Source organism: Cavia porcellus, unplaced genomic scaffold, assembly GCF_034190915.1.
Source record: "Cavia porcellus strain 051 isolate PalLab524CR breed Dunkin Hartley unplaced genomic scaffold, mCavPor4.1 scaffold_31, whole genome shotgun sequence".
Taxonomy (NCBI): Eukaryota; Metazoa; Chordata; class Mammalia; order Rodentia; family Caviidae; genus Cavia; species Cavia porcellus.
In genome coordinates this window covers 22914671-22930947 of record NW_026947514.1, presented here as the reverse complement: position 1 = coordinate 22930947, position 16277 = coordinate 22914671, and the positions used below count along the sequence as shown (strand labels likewise).

General features: G+C 34.7%; 1 protein-coding gene across 50 annotated transcripts in view; it reads left to right on the top strand.

The window, feature by feature from the left end:
- The window catches only part of Nrxn3 (neurexin 3), a 1541537-nt gene that overhangs the window by 1388908 nt on the left and 136352 nt on the right, over positions 1-16277 (top strand). For 35 of the 50 annotated variants that reach the window (XM_063240979.1, XM_063240978.1, XM_063240973.1 and 32 more), the window contains 2 exons: positions 9706-9795; positions 15092-15399. In XM_063240979.1, coding sequence (XP_063097049.1) covers positions 9706-9795; positions 15092-15399 — 398 coding nt within the window. The remainder of the gene's footprint in view (positions 1-9705; positions 9796-15091; positions 15400-16277) is intronic. The other 15 variants (XM_063240987.1, XM_063240986.1, XM_063240985.1 and 12 more) reach the window with 1 other exon arrangement.

Here is a 16277-nt window from a genome sequence, read left to right as displayed (position 1 = left end):
TAATATGTGGAAAACAGTAAAAAAAAAAAAAAAAAAAAAAAAAAAAAAAAAAAAAAAAAAACCTCTTAAAGAAATCTGCCCTTGGTCCATAAGATTCAGCAGCTTCTGCAGGCTTGGAAGATGGCATTGCATGATGGATCATTCACATGAATATGGAGATGTTCCTTTGGATATAGATTTGAGTGTCTGGCTATCCCTTTCTGAATGTGGTCCTTTCTGGCTCTTTTCCTTGCCTTAGGTACATCTCCATAATCTTTCTTAAGTCTCTTCATGGTGTGACACGGTCCACTACAGAATGAATGGTTCCAGAGGGTGAATGGGGGAGTCTAAATACTTTTTGTGATTTGATCTCCAAATCCAAATATTGTCATTTTCATCATATTCTATTTTTTAGGACCACGGCTCTACATTCAGCCATTATTAAGGTTGGAGAATCCAGCTTTGTCTCTTACAGCAAGAAGTTGTAAAGAATTGGTAGATATTGTAAAGCTACACTATAATCTTCCTGTAAATGTTTCACGTAATAAAATAAAAAGAAAAAAGATATGCTAATTAAATTTGCTATGATACAAAGCTAAAAGAGATATCTCCAACCAGAAATAAAGACCTAGAAGCAAACATTGTCTTATCAGGCTCAAATACTATTATGAAGCAAAGAAATAATAAATTTACTGGTATATAATTAAAGCTCTACTTTGAAGTTCAAAAAATGTATTGCATATACGCAAGACTATGCAAACTTTCTGAGAAGCAATAGGACTGGAAACAAACGGAAGTTTTAGATGGAAACAAGCCAAATGCCTAGCTTGTTTTTATGTGTTCTGTTTAGGACATTGTTGCAAACCAGTATGCTGAGCAGGTGGCAGCAGGAGGCAAATAGAACAATGATTGTTGCTTTTAGATCCACTTGGAGTCACATACAGACAATCTTCAATTTGGAATAGTACAACTTATTTTTATGATGGTGCAAAAGTGATAGGTGTTCAGTAGCAATCCTACTTTGAATTTTGAATTTTTTTCTTTTATTTAAAGAAAAGGACAAAAAATACATGGAGATAAAAAAGGGTAGAAATAATACAAAATTACAGAAAAATAAACGGTAAGAAATCGCTGGTTGATAAGTTACATATTGTCATCTTAGAAATAGCTGTTCAGGTTACAAAATTAAAGTATTTAAAATAACATTCAAAAAGTGACACTGCAAGCAGTTCTGCTCAATGATCGAACAAAAACTCAGTAATATGGTTATCAGTCCTACACACTTACTTTACATCTCAAAGAGGGTAAGATTAAACATATCAAAACAGAACAAAACAGTTAAAAAAAAAAACAATTTAAAGAAATACAGATTTCAAAGCAAGTCCACTGGAGATCTTCACTGTCTATCTAACTGTCTATTTCTTACAAATAGTTGTCCCCATCTTCACCCACATTATATACATATTGCATATTATAGAACTAATCAAATCATTACAGGATGATGAAGGCTTTTTGGTCTTCAAGATCTAACGTTGGAGAAGACAATAATAACTACTATCGCATCTCTCATTCTCTTGGTGGTAGCCGTCCCATCTTTACATATGCTGAAATTGAACTTAAGAGACTAGACTAATATCATTCTGATCAGTGAATAATAGTATTGCTAGAATTTATATCATAATGCTATAAAATTAGCATTGAGTTTCTTAGTGTCTCTTCTTCAGAGTATCTGTTCATTACATCTTGCATTATATAATGTTTCCATAAATAATTTTTTTTAAAAAATCTCATGTGTGAATTTCTACATATATATCTATCTTCTCTGTATTATAGGGAAAAACAAATCATAACAAGACAGCAAAACAAATTCCTAGAAAAACATGCAATGGATAAGACATATAAGACCACAATATAGGTGATCTTCCGTAGTTACTATATTTTCTCTTGTTATTTTCAATAGATTTGTCCACATCATCGGCTTAATATAGTTAAACATAGTATTACCTATTTTTATAAAAACACAACTTTGAAAGCATTGTAGGATTTGAGAGCTGTTAATAATTAATACCAGTATGGATATCCTTTACATCTTGTCATCTTCAGAGTAGTTGCTTCTTCTTTTAGGGTTGATACTAACAAGCATACCAAATTCAAATAAAATCATCCAAGGCAAACCTGTGGTTTTATGAATCAGATTCAATTAAGATCAGTCATAGTAAGACAATTTCTTTTTTCTTTTCTTGTCTACACATATGGAAAAGGACACCCTCTTTGATGCTAGGCAAAGACAGTGTGTATGCATGTGACCCTGTCAAGCATATGACCATGAGAGGAAATACTCTATAGTATAGTATATTGCTAAAGTATTGTGTTTGGTACATTAGGTGCATTAAAGTGCACTTTTACTCATATTTTAAATTTATAATGGGTTTATTAGGATATAACCTCATTGTAAATAGAGAAGCATCTGTATTCATTCATAGCTGTGGACTCAAACTTGCTTAGTGCCACAGTGTGGATCTTCACTGTACCTCAGAGGGACCTTTGTTGAAGGCTTGGGTGCCTGGATATTACTATTGAGAGGAAATGGACCCTTTAGGAGGTTGGGCAGTATGAAAGGTCCTTAGGTAACTGAATATGTGGCTCCAAGGGAATTGTGGTCTTTCCTTTTTTTCTTCTGTTTCCTGGCTAATGAGGTGAATGAGTGTGCTGTACATATTCCCACCAGGAGGTACTACTCATCAGGCACTCAGAACAAATGCTCTCCACCCAAATGCTGGGCTAGAAACCTCCAAAGTGTTGAGCTAAAACAAGTATTTGTTCTTTTTAAAATAATTGTCTCGGGAATGCTGTCAACACAAGACACCTAGTTAACACAGTCTGAAAGACCTCAACTTCATAAGCACCAGAGATCCCACCAGATCTAAACAGAAATGTAACTGTGGTATGAATTTGCTAAAACACCACAGGGGTAAATGTTGATGTGACATTCCTGTTCACGAGGCTGAAAATATTGCCTGGTGATACCATTCTCCCAAATTTCCCACCTTCCACCTGAGCTGTATAGGAGCTTGTATATGCATGTTTAAATGAACAGAATTTTAAAACCATTTTTAGCATTCTGGTTTTATAAATATTGAATTTGGGGTCCTCCACTCAGAAATGGAAATCAAACATGAGAGCTAAGGTAGATGGAATGAATAATGTAGACAGAAATACAAGAAAGTAACTAGGCAAAAAGAGCCAGGGAGATCATGAAGTGTGGTCGTGCGGGAAGCATGGATTGTGAGGCAGAGTAAAGTCCCAAAATAATGGTGTGGAATCTGCCACACAAAGGCAACAAGTGATGAGAAGAGAGGTTACACAAGTAATCTTGAAAGGATCACATAGCAGACAGCTGCAGGAAAAAAGCATTAACAGGTTAGTTTCTAAAGGAAATGTGAAAACACATGGCTCTAAAAATTATGTCGAGAAGTAATTCTTGTGGAAATTGCCTTCTTTTTAGTTTCTTTTCTGAATCAGACATTTGTTCTAACAAAAACAGGAATAAGCATTACATGTAGGACTCGCATGCCACATATTTTGCCAAGTGCTACATGTGCAAAGTTAACACAACAATCCCACGCTGTAGTTATTACTATAACCCCCATTTTACATATGAAGAAACAAAAAATGTAAAGACATACTAGTATACAATAAAGCTAAGTATATTTTCCAGATAGGCACTGGGCAACATGGAAACATTGACATTGACTACTCTGTCAATATGTATCTCAGAATAGTCACAGAAGGAAAAAGTAACAACATGTGAGGAAAGAAAGCAGTTACAGTTGGTTTACTTTTGAATTTATAGTATTTTTAACAGTAGTTCTTAAAAAGTGTTATATAGACCTAGACTAATAAAGAAAGTTCCATTAAAATTGTTGGTTTCTTAAACTGGAAGAGTAAATGCAGATGTGCAATTAGCTGGACTTAGTTTTCTTAATCTGTCTGAGATTCAAAGTACCCTTGATTGATGAGAAAAGGCAGGAGAAACTCTAAAAGAAGAATTTCAGGTGGAGGGTCAAGGATGGTCTCAAAATGCAGAGAAAGGATAGCAATTGGTGATGATTATCTTAACTGTGAGAAATAGTCTTTAGATTATAAAGACTTTAATAGAAGTGGCTCTTTGGTTGTGCTCAAGATATGGAAGAGATAATCCATGTTAACGTGTTTGCACAGAATGTATATCCACCAGAAAGCAACAAAGGTCACAGTAGTAGGATACAGCCATTTGTTTAGCTGGGCACGTAACAGTAGGGTTGCTTTACCAGCTCTGTCTCCATCCTAATCTCCCAGACTGTAATATGCTTATGAGGGCAGACCTTCTGTAGGCACAAGGGTAAGAGAGCCAGGACAGAGAGCAGAGTTCAGTGAAAGTGTTAAGACTGGGTGATGTTCTGGATCCGCAGGTTCCCCTGCCTCCCATTGCAGATTTTCTTTCTCTGTTCACTGGGAGAAAGAGATTCTTCCATTTTGGAAACTTTAGATGCATTTTCAGGGAAATATCTTAAGAATGATAATAAATCCCAGTTGTCCTAGTTCCCAACCTCTTCTGATTCCCCGTAAGCTAAGTCCTTGCCTGGACTATTGCATCTAATTTTTTTTTTTTTTTTTTTTTTGTCTTTTTCCTTTTTAAGGGTACCAGGAATCGAACTCATGACTGCCTGCTTGCAAGGCAAGCGCTTATGCCACTGAGCTAAATCCCCAGCCCCCTGCATCTAATTTTCTTAAAACCATGCAATACAGGTATTAGCATCTGATTTTTTTAAAAGATAAAGAATCTCAGGCTCATGTAGATTTATTTTAAAAGTTCGAATAACTGATAAACGTCTGAGGCAGAATTAAATCCACTGAATCTGCTTCATTTGAGCCACACTTTACACACATTTGAGCCACATTTATTTTAGTGGTTCAACTCAAGTACCCAGAGGTGGGCTCATAGTATGGCCTGATATCAAAAGGAAATAAGCCTTTATTTTGAAGCACCTCCAGGAAAAATGTAGAAAGAAGCATTATAGCCAGGTTGGCATCTACCTGAGTGATCCGCACTGCTTTCTAGGCTGTGTGTCTTTTCATTTAGGAAGGGACTTCTGCCCAGCTCAGTGAACCACTGAATAAGCAAGCTTGGAAAAACTTCCTTATTTAACAATGCCCTTGTTCTCCAGGGCTATTAATTCACTTCCCCTAGCTGATCAGTTTTTCTGTCCCAAAAGATTAATTTCTTTACCTTGGTACTCTAAACGATCAAGGCTCACAACAACAAATAGTTCCTTTTTTCAACCCCAAAGGTGTCTTTGTGCAGATTAATGAGATGATACTTATAATTGCATTTTGAGCTCCTTAGTTGAAAGGCACTTTATAAATACAAGATAGAGTTCTCTGTTGAGGTCTATCTCATGGTCAAACTGCTTACTCATGGTCAAACATTCTAGATGCCCTTTGGGTAGCACACCTCCCTCCCTGACTCTAAGAGGGATGTTCTCGGCCAGTATTGGGAATGCAGCCCAAGCAGAGCTCAGAGTTTCTCCAAATCCTTTTCTTCAGTGTTTTTTGCTTGCTTTGAAACTCACAAAATGTTCTTTAGGGACAGAGTCAAGGCAAAAACGTCTGAAGCACCCTACTACTTAAGGATACTCCCATCAATTTTCTTTTGCCTCGAGCTCTAGTACATAGTATTCAGTCTCTAACTGTTCATTAGACCCACACTTTCACTTTTTATAACGTCAACAGAAAAATAAAGAAAAGTTTCTCTTCCTTTATTTCAGATCTCAAAACAAAACGCGAAAATATCTCTGGCATTAATTGTGCACAGGTGAATGTTGTTACAGTATTCCTATTAGCATACTCCCATACATGAGAACATTTCAGATGGTATTAATAGACTACCTGCCAAAAACCATTTCCTGCTAGCCTAGTACAAATTGCCAGAACCTTTAAGCCACTCTTTCTCAACTTAGCAGCAGTATATCATCGTTAACTATGGCTGGACCAAGAAATCACATTTGTCAGTGCCTGAATTGTTCTTTTACTTTAGGTGGTTTTAGAAACCCACTTTGTTTCAGAAATGATTTAGCTGAGTGTAATTTAGAAAAAATGGAGCTATAAAAATCAAGAGCTGATAATTTAGGGAATATTTTGGATATTTTATTTTCTCTCTCCTGTTGGTCACTGCAAGGTCAGCTAAGAGATAGTTATCGATTGAACAGTGGTCTAACCAATGTGCTTCCTTTTAATTGTTAAGATAGTTAAATAATACTAGTATCGATAATGTAAACAAATTAAATGTTTTTCTTACCTCGAGTTTTATTTATATACTACTCCTCTCATTCTATGCCTAATCTTGTGAAGAATTGAGAAATGGGAGAACGAAGGCTAGGTGACCTGCCCACATCACTAATAAATGGTAAAGTTAGAATTCAAAACCAGTTTTGTTTCCAAGCCTATCCTAACTCTTATGCTATAGTAATTATGACTTTAAGAACATTAGTATGACTTCCAAGGAACTGGTTTATGTTTGAACCAACAGAATATAACAATAATGTTATACGTGTTATTCTCTGTTCTATATAAGAATTTTCTCTATCTTTTAGTTCTTCATCTGAAAGGATTTTTGCTCTGTTGGCCTATTAAAAAAAAATCCCATGTCCTCACTTTAAAGAGCTACTGGTGTGTATTAGGGACTTATGCAAGGGACAATTTGCTTGATTATCTTTCTTCTTCTATCATCAATAGATTCACCAAAATGTAGAAATTGTGTTTGTTCTGCACAAAGGTTGGAGCAATGTGTGTGAGCCAGTTGGGCCTTATTAATTTCAACTCGTATTTTGCTTTTGCAATATTATAATTCAACAGTGCATGTTGTGCTTGTCTCCATAAGTTGAAATATTTAATGGTAGAGCCAATAGTCCAAACAAAAATGACTTTATGAAGCAAATTGTATTAAAATAATCTCAATTTTGTAGCCAAAATAGAAGAGAATGAACCCGCACGTTTATATTAATTACAATAAAGAGTAAGGACTCTTTTTTTTTATAAAATCCAGTCTCACATAGGTATCACACTCATAAGTTAATTTAACAACTATTTACTTGAAAATCTCTTGGTAGAATTTTTACATTTCTCAGTGTGGTAAAGACCTGCATATTGCCTTTATTGTTGAATTTGTGATGTATGTATTCTTCCTTTTCATCACATTATGACATTACTATTCATAAAGCCATTGTTTATACAATACAGCATTACCCTCTGTTGAATTGATTCCACTGTTTTCATTTAAAATTTCATACTGGTTACTCTATGAAATGTACAACTGAATGTCATTAAGGATTTAATAAGAATTTACATGATGTTGATGTGGTCTGTTCATGTTTCAGAATAGTCTTATGAATGAATCTCTGTATGTAGAAGGCTCTTCTTTTAATCTAGGGGATGCGGCTCAGGGCAAATGAACTCATTCTCATGCACATGTTTCTAAAACAATTCTTATTAGTATTTGAGATAAATTAAAATAAAAAATCAACAAGAACATGAAAAGAGAATAAGAACAATATTAATGTGGCAATTTAAACCAATTTTATTTTCCAAGTGACCTTCCATTGTTCAGAACTCTTAGCAGCATGCAAGATCACTACCTTAGAATCAGATACTGTCAATCTTGTGTGGACAACTAAAATATTTTTCTAAATGTCTTTAAAGCTGAGGTGGAGAAGAATGTCTCTCTCTTTTATTTTGATAGGAGTCAAAGGTTGGATCATGGCTATGCTTTCTCCCTCCATTTCATTGGTCAGTCTATATAGTTCCCTTTTTCTGATTTATATCTTGACACTTTCTATAGCGCTCTATTTTCAAATAGAATGGATGCCATGCCTAACGGGATGCTTCAGAAGGCTTTTGAAAGAGGCAATAAATACAGCTTTTTAATTAACTTGGCACATCTAGGACTTTGGCTGTTTTGGAGTATTGGTTATTTCTAATGCTGCTCTATGTTTTGCTAAGGAGATGTAGCTTTATATTTGCTATTTGGCTTCACTGATTTGTTGCAAAGTCAATAATCTTTCCATATGTAATGTTATAGCCAAAATGATAGATACAAAAAACTCAATGTAAGGGAATTTATTCAAGTTGAACATGGCACAATCTTATTGTTATTTGTGAGTATAGTATTTTAATGATGCTAAAACTTTAGAGAATGAATGGCATCCTTTACTATCTCCATTACCTGTTGGATGGGATTAAAAATTAGTGATATAGGTTCTTCTCAGAAAAGTATATGGTCCTTTTCTAAAATTAAGAAAAAGATTGAGAATTAGCTTAACATTATCTTGAATTAATGAAATTCTGAGAACCCGGATATACCAGAAAGAACAATCACAACGTTGGGCAATCATGACACATATTAATAGGTATTTTCTTTCACTAGGATGCTACGGAAGCATTAAGAAGTTCTACGGAAGCATTAAGACTTTCTTAAGGGCAAGGCCTCCCCATTTTGCTATAAGAAATGATAATTTGAGGAAAACCTAGATTATCTACTACAGGCCAAAACTGTTAATTATTCTTTTTATTCTTTGCACTTTAACCAGTTTATTTTTTGATACAGTAATACATTAGATTTTACAGCAGTCAAATAGGTTTCTCTAATATAGGTTGGAAACATATCCACAGTTATATTCCTTGTGAACATTTTTTTAACATTTTGGGTAATAAGGTAATGAGTCATCTTCTTGGAATAATTTGCTCACCAGAGAGGTGCATGGGTAACAGAATTCTCTAATGTTGCTACTGGTTTTCCATTTTACACACACACACACACACACACACACACACACACACACACACACACACACAGCAGGCCTAGTTAGTTGCATGTAAACTTCTCAATTACCCAGAGGAGGCTACACAAGTTAAGTGTCATGCCATGCCTCTTTTTCCCTGTTCTGCTGCTATATTAAAGTGTAATATTCTTTTTGACTTTCAGACTTCTTTGTAAATTGTTTTGAGCCACCTGTTTTGAGATTTTTTTATTTCACTTTTTAATATTAGTAATTTGAAAGGGAGGTCCCTAAGTTCCAATATGGGACCATGAATCGAGCGTAATAAATTTATAGCTCACTAGTTTCTGTTAGATCATTGTAAGGTTGGCTGATGAATAGAGCAGCTCCCACAGCCTGGCTTCATTATTTTGTTATTTGAAGCATATTCATTAGGGGCGTATCACCATAATACACTTTCCATTTTCTCCTAATTAGAGAAATCATCCAGGAGTGGTGATAACAGTTGCCAAAGAAGAAAGGGGGCCATGCTAGCAGTTATGTTGGAACCTTGAAGCTGATTAGATATTTAATTTTTGGAAGAAGTATCCTTAGCAGTCTTTATGACTAAGCATTCTCTGTTGTACTGTGCAATAGGTCTGGCGGGTAAATTGCTCAGGGTCAAACTGGGATGAGAATTTCCTTACTGACCTCAGTTGACTCAACATGATGGAGTGCGACATAGCCAGGACTAACCTGACCTCCAGCCTGTCACCTGAGGGCAGAGTACCTTCAACTCCACCTCTACTAAAGATAAATTGATATCTATCTCTAAAAACTTCATAAAACACACAAAAAACTTAGGATGTTTTTTTTTCTTAATGACTTATTGACTTTTCAGATTGTTCTTTAAGCTGTTTTTTAAACTTTAAAGGCAACACTGATAATGAACGCTTCCAAATGGTAAAACAGAAAATCCCCTTCAAATATAACCGGCCCGTAGAGGAGTGGCTGCAGGAAAAAGGTAACCGTCGTTAAAACTTTCATTTTAAAATCATTTGATTCTAAACCCTCATTTTTAAAGCCTGCAAATAAATGTTCCTTAAATGATAATCGCCTGCTGCATAAATGACTGTTTTAATTTTCATTATAATTTGTGTCAGCTTCCACCTGCCATATGTTGATAAATCATGCTATAATACATTGCCATTAAAATACAGTTAAAGGGACTAACATCTAGCCTGTTATCAGTGTGACAATCACAAACAAGAAATTCCAGGAATGTCTAAAAAAGAAATGTATTATGGCAATTTAACCACTGCATGACATTATTTGTTAATTTGTTTTAAATTACCTCTTACACCAGAGATTTCTTTAAAAAAATTTCAAAAGTACTCTTAAAACTTCTATCTTGAGGCTGTTTTGGCTTTACTGTCGTTGTAGTGTGGTTAACTAAAAAAAAAAAAAAAAAAAAGAAAAGAAAAGAAAAAAATCATAGATTGACTTGAAACTTAAACTGTTTAAAACAAATGTTATAAGGGAAACAAGGTATTTTAACATTTGTTTTTAAAAAAGAAAAGAATGAGAAAGATGATTTTTGCCTTTTAACTTCAAACCTAGAGGCAAAATAATGTTTTTTTTTAAGAGATTAATTGCATCCTTCTTGCTGACTGAAACTAAGAGAAAACAAGCTTCTTTTACACTTTGGTTGCATGATACCCTTGGGTATTTGATATTTTATGCAACCAACGTATAAGTGGTGAAGACAATGAGTTGGAAGGGGAAAGGCTCATGAAAGGCAAAACAGTTTCTGATTTGCTCAAAGAAACAACCACCCTGTTATTAAAAGAGGGCATCGGTTATAACTCAAGTTAGAATTTTCTGTGTGGCTTCTGTTGGTTATGAGATAACTATTGTTTTTTAATGAAGAAAAGCTCTACATCTATGAAGCTATACATTCTGCTCTTTTTTGAGCTAGTATAAGTTACTCTTGTTTCAGGATCTCAAGTGAGCCATTAAATTTTGTAGAGATTTGATTATATTACACAAGAGGAGGAATTTGGGGTCGTCTTTACTACACAACTTCTGAAACAAAGGACCAGTTTTAAGTTGGGTAAAGACATTCAGACCTTTAAACACGGAAAATCCTCACCAGGTCTTAACTGTTTGCCCTGTTTTCAACATATGTGGTCTAATTAAAAATAAATTAAGAATAACTCTAAAAAGCAAATAATTCTGTTTAGTAATCAAAAGCTCATAAAGTCCCTTTAACATTAAAGACAATGATTGCCTCACTTTTAAAAAGGAAGAGAAAACTAGATGCATGTCTGAGTCTCATGTGCCTGAGAGAACTTTTTTGTTTCTTTCAATTTTATGTTAATAATATTTTATTTTACTCCATTGCCTTTTGAAGTCTAAGTTTAATAGCATGCCAGGCATTGTCATTTGTACAAACCATTATAAAGTTTTGGTAGGCTTTTAGTTTTCCTTATGATAGCATTGTTATGAATTGGCTTTCATATAGAACAATGCTTTCAAGTGTATAAATTGAGGGTTGGTGTGGGAGAGGGGAGCTTGGGTTGGGATGGAGGGAAGCACTGTAGTTTCTTATCTAATATATACATTTATATATGCATCTAATATTGAAAAGAATTTTTGAAAAATGTCAGATTTTCTTCTACATTATTTTCACTGAAATTTTTTTTCCTTGTAATTTGGGTGAGTAACATCTATTTATTGTATCGCTTTACCTCTTCCTCTGCCTAGCTAACATTCTCATCAAAAGTAGTGGAAAATATGTACTGAAAGACCTTGCAACAATGAATAGAAAGGGAAGAGACAGAAAGGTGATTAGACAGATGCACTAGGAAGTACTTGGAATGCCTCCTTGGAGTTATTTCTGTCACTGGGGGAGAGAGCTAGGTCATAGCATTCCCAACTCTGTTTTCTGGCACTGTCTACTATTGATTGACTTTCTGACCTTAGACAATCCATTTAACCTCTTTATGTCTCAGGTTTCCCAACTGAGGAGAGGAGAAATAATACTGACTATTCCCCAAGGGTGTTCTGAGGTTTAATTAATTAATCTTTGCGCAACACTGACTAGATACGTGCAAAGATTTAATTTAAGCATATGTGAAGTTACTGTTCAAGCGAGGTAACAATTAAGGATTTCCAAGAGGCAGACAACTAAAACAAAACTACTACAAACTCTGTACTGATGTTACAGCAAAACCTCACGTTATTCATGAAAGGATAATTCTCATACTGGGCAATGTATGTATATTTTGTAGACACACACACATGTATGTATAGTGATAACTTATTTTAAAAATATTATTGATGAGAACAAATAACAATAATGAGAATAAAAAGATGTGATGTTGATTTTGAGAAATTTGGGTCACACAATGAAAAGGAAGGGTTTTTCAAGACCACCTTCCTATCCTGTAAAGAGAGGATAAGGTTGGATGCTTTCCTGCTTAACAGACAAAGATAAGTCAATCAGAGGAAGAGAAGACAGGAGAATAAATACATTTTTATTCTCCTTTTCTGATTTCTAACTTTGCTATTAATCACCTAACCCGAAGTACAGAGCATTAGGAGAAGATTTTGAAACAAAAGAAAAACATATCTAGCTAGAAGTACATCATAAAATGAATAAATAAATAGAAACCCAAGCACTTTCTCTGACATGATGGGAAATTGAATAGACAGGTCCTTCATTGTCTCAACCTGCCAGTTTCATTTGCAATAAGTGATTAGTTAGATCTCTCTGGGAAGGTACTGGTATCCAGGGATGAAGCAGCAGTTTAATATTATAGTCCCCAGACATGTCTTGCTTTTCCTAATGCTTGGGTCAGTCTCCAGTGAGCAAAGACCACTTTATGGGGTGAACTGTAGTAAATGAAATGAATGCAATCCATCATCTTCAGCTAGTGTAATTCAGCTTTGAATTTCAATTTTCTCTGATCCTCTTTTCATTTGCAAGCATTGGCAGAATGAATATTCCCTAGAAAGTAAGGTGAAACCATTACAGAAGTTATCATTGTAAAGCATTCTCAAGAATATTAGATGATAAAACCTTCTACCTGTAATCAGCATCACTCAGCCACTAACTAACCAGCAATGCTGGATTATATACAAATAACAAAAAAGAGAAATGGATAAATGTTATGAAGGAATGATAGTTGTAGGTGTGGAAGACATGCCTTGGTACTGGGGCTGTCTAGTGTAAGATACTGCATTTTCACCCTACAAATGTCTTACAGTGCACCTTCTTCTAACTTCTGTTAAGCTACTCCATACCTATGTTGAAGCAATGTTTCTTCATCACTTTGATGATATCATTTTTATGTAGTAAGTTTAGAAATCCCAGGAAAATCTGTTGTTAGAAATAAACTGTACAGAGAAGGAAACTCCAGGCCATTACCCTGTTATTGGGCATTTAACTTTTGCTGCATTTGTGTGAAGAAGACAGTGGCCAAAAGACAGATACCATTGCAGGTACACAGAACCCTAAAGAAATTGGTGCAAAATAATGGAAATGTATTTTCTCTGTTTGGGTTCCACCTTTGCAGTTTGGACAGTTCTCTTGTCATTAAAGTCAGAAGGTCCCTCTTCTATGCTCTAGAGATTTTTAATAAAATGAAGATCATTTTGACCATAACAACATTCACTAGTCAATTCCTTAAACTTTCACACAGGTATTAATTATATGTTATTTTTAAAGTAAGTCCTTAATAATCATTCAATTAGCAGAATTGGCATTTGTCTAAAGAGTTCCCTATGAACAGACCCAGTTTCCCTTCTCTGCTGCTTTAATTTTTTCCACTAATGTACAGTAAGGAAGAGCTATAGACTGTATAGGTTCCACATTATACACAAGAAATTCAGGGGCAGTTAAGCATTTGCATAGCCTTGAATGTCATATCTTGGGGTAACAGATTTAAGGCCAAAATAGCATCGTATAACTCTGCTCATTAAATTAGATTGTAGAGCAAAAATTTTGGTCTCCTAAGTCTCTATCCATTGTTAACAAGTAGGTACGAATAAGAGAAAATTGTTGTTAGATTTAAATAGCTAAAGCAATCTATTTACTAGGTTCAGGATGAATGGAATATTATTGAATCAATAAATGAACTGAAGAAAAACTCAGAGGAACTTACTTAATTCTATTAATAGGTCTATCTTTCTCGTTTTCCATATGGAAAAGCAGAAGGAAATAGTCTAAAGAAATAGCACTAAAGAAGGCCTTAACATGTGGCCTCTAAAATAAATTAAAATGAAATTTAAGAGTCTTTTAAATTCTTATCTGGGAAGGATCAAGCTTGAGATAGGCTTTTTTTTTTTTTAATAAATAGAAATAGTTGGGTGTAAGATTAGTTGAGTTCCACTATTCTAAAATACATCATTCATTCTAATAGTATTCTTTCTACAAAAGTATAAATGGTCCCCAATGACAACTCCAAATAGGTGAACTGATATTATTAAATCTATTAATGTATCTCTATATACTTTGTTTCGTGTTAATTTTCTGTGAATCTTTGTCTTCTTCTAAAAATATTACTGATTCTGAATGACACATTCCCTACCCTCTTACCTCTAGTCCTATTTATTTTCTATCATGGAGTATAGTTTAGTTGTCTGATCATAACCTCTTACCTCCAAAATAAGTAACTATGGGAATTTATCTACTATAGTATTATATACAGTAAATATAGGTAGGATATTGTTCACTATAAAGACATAGGAAATCATCCGTTTAGTGACTAGAATATTCATTTTTATAATGTGCAATAAATCCTAATATTTTACATGAAATTTAATTTTATTGAATATAATTTAATTATATTGTCTATTCGTTAAATTCATTGTTCTTAATCACCTCACTGAATTTTGTTTGTCACATATAATTTCTTTAATTGTCATTAAGTAAATTCATAGTTTTATAAAGCCAAATCAATAAGCATCTGTGATTTATTGTGATCAGTATTTGATTCACATATTTCTGTCATCTGCAATTACATATTAAAGAAAATGTTGTTACCTTTCATCATTGAACCAAAGTTTCTTATTCCATATAAGAAAAAGAAGTAGACTTCATTGTTCAGGTTCTTTAGAATTTTCAGCTAGACCGTGGAAGAGATAACCATAATGAGATGTTACTTGCCAATGTCAGTGTTGAAATTTTGTTACCTGTATCTCCCCTTTCAATTGCCCAAGGAAGCCTGCTTTGATGCCTGGTCCATTCAGACCAGGTAAGGCGAGGAGGGAAAAATGTATGGAAATAATGATATTTCCTCCACCCAATCCACTAGGCCGGCAGTTAACCATCTTCAACACCCAGGCGCAAATAGCCATTGGAGGAAAGGACAAAGGACGCCTCTTCCAAGGTCAACTCTCTGGGCTCTATTACGATGGTTTGAAGGTGCTGAACATGGCAGCTGAGAACAACCCTAATATTAAAATCAATGGAAGTGTCCGGCTGGTAGGAGAAGTCCCATCCATCTTGGGAACCACGCAGACCACCTCCATGCCACCAGAAATGTCCACAACTGTGATGGAAACCACCACCACAATGGCCACTACAACAACTCGCAAAAATCGCTCTACAGCCAGCATTCAGGTAAGCCTTTTTCTAAGAACTGGTTGCTTATGGACCATTGTATTTAAAGTATGACTCATAGTGTTGAATGTATTAAAGAGTTTGAAGCTGGAGATTTAGCTCAGCAGCATAAAAACCTGCAGGGCAAGCATGAGATTGTGAGTCCGATCCCCAGTACCAAAAAATAAATTAAAAAAAAAAAATTGAAGTGCTACATTTATAGTAAAAATACCTAGTGATGCTCGTAGTAGTAAGACCCAGGAATTTGTTGTTAAAATCTTGTAGTGTTTGTGGTTGTGATTTGTATCATATTTGCCACTGACATATTTAAGCTGCTGTTCAAAATGAACAATAACTGCACTTTTAGCATGAAATTCCCTCTTAATTTATTACTGTTTCTTTTCAAATAACAGAAAGGAAAGAAGATAAGGGAAATTGTGTTACCCTGGGAAAGACTGTATCTAGTTCAATTCTATTCACATCCTCCAGATGGCTTTGTTGGAACATGAGACCAATGGGTGCTATTAAATCAAGGGCAATTGAAGCTAGAAGTTCAAATAATTCTTGTAAAATGTGATCTTCGTGTTTGATATTAAATCTTGATTAATCATTTGTCATTTTGGGAGTCCATTTGGTTTCCCTTATGCTTGACCAACATATTAATTACATTAAGAAAAGTGAAGATTTGAATGTAACAAGGCAAGAAGGCCTTAGTTTTGTGGTACAGCTTTTATTTTTCCACGTTAAAGTAATTATTGAAGCTGAAGCATAATGCTTCGCTGATTCCCTTGACATTTCATAAATCTAGTTGGTAGGGGGTAGCGGGTTAATCGAGTTATTAGCCTTAAAGGCTCTGGCCTAAAATAAGACATTGCAACTGCTTAGGGGAAACCACTCCT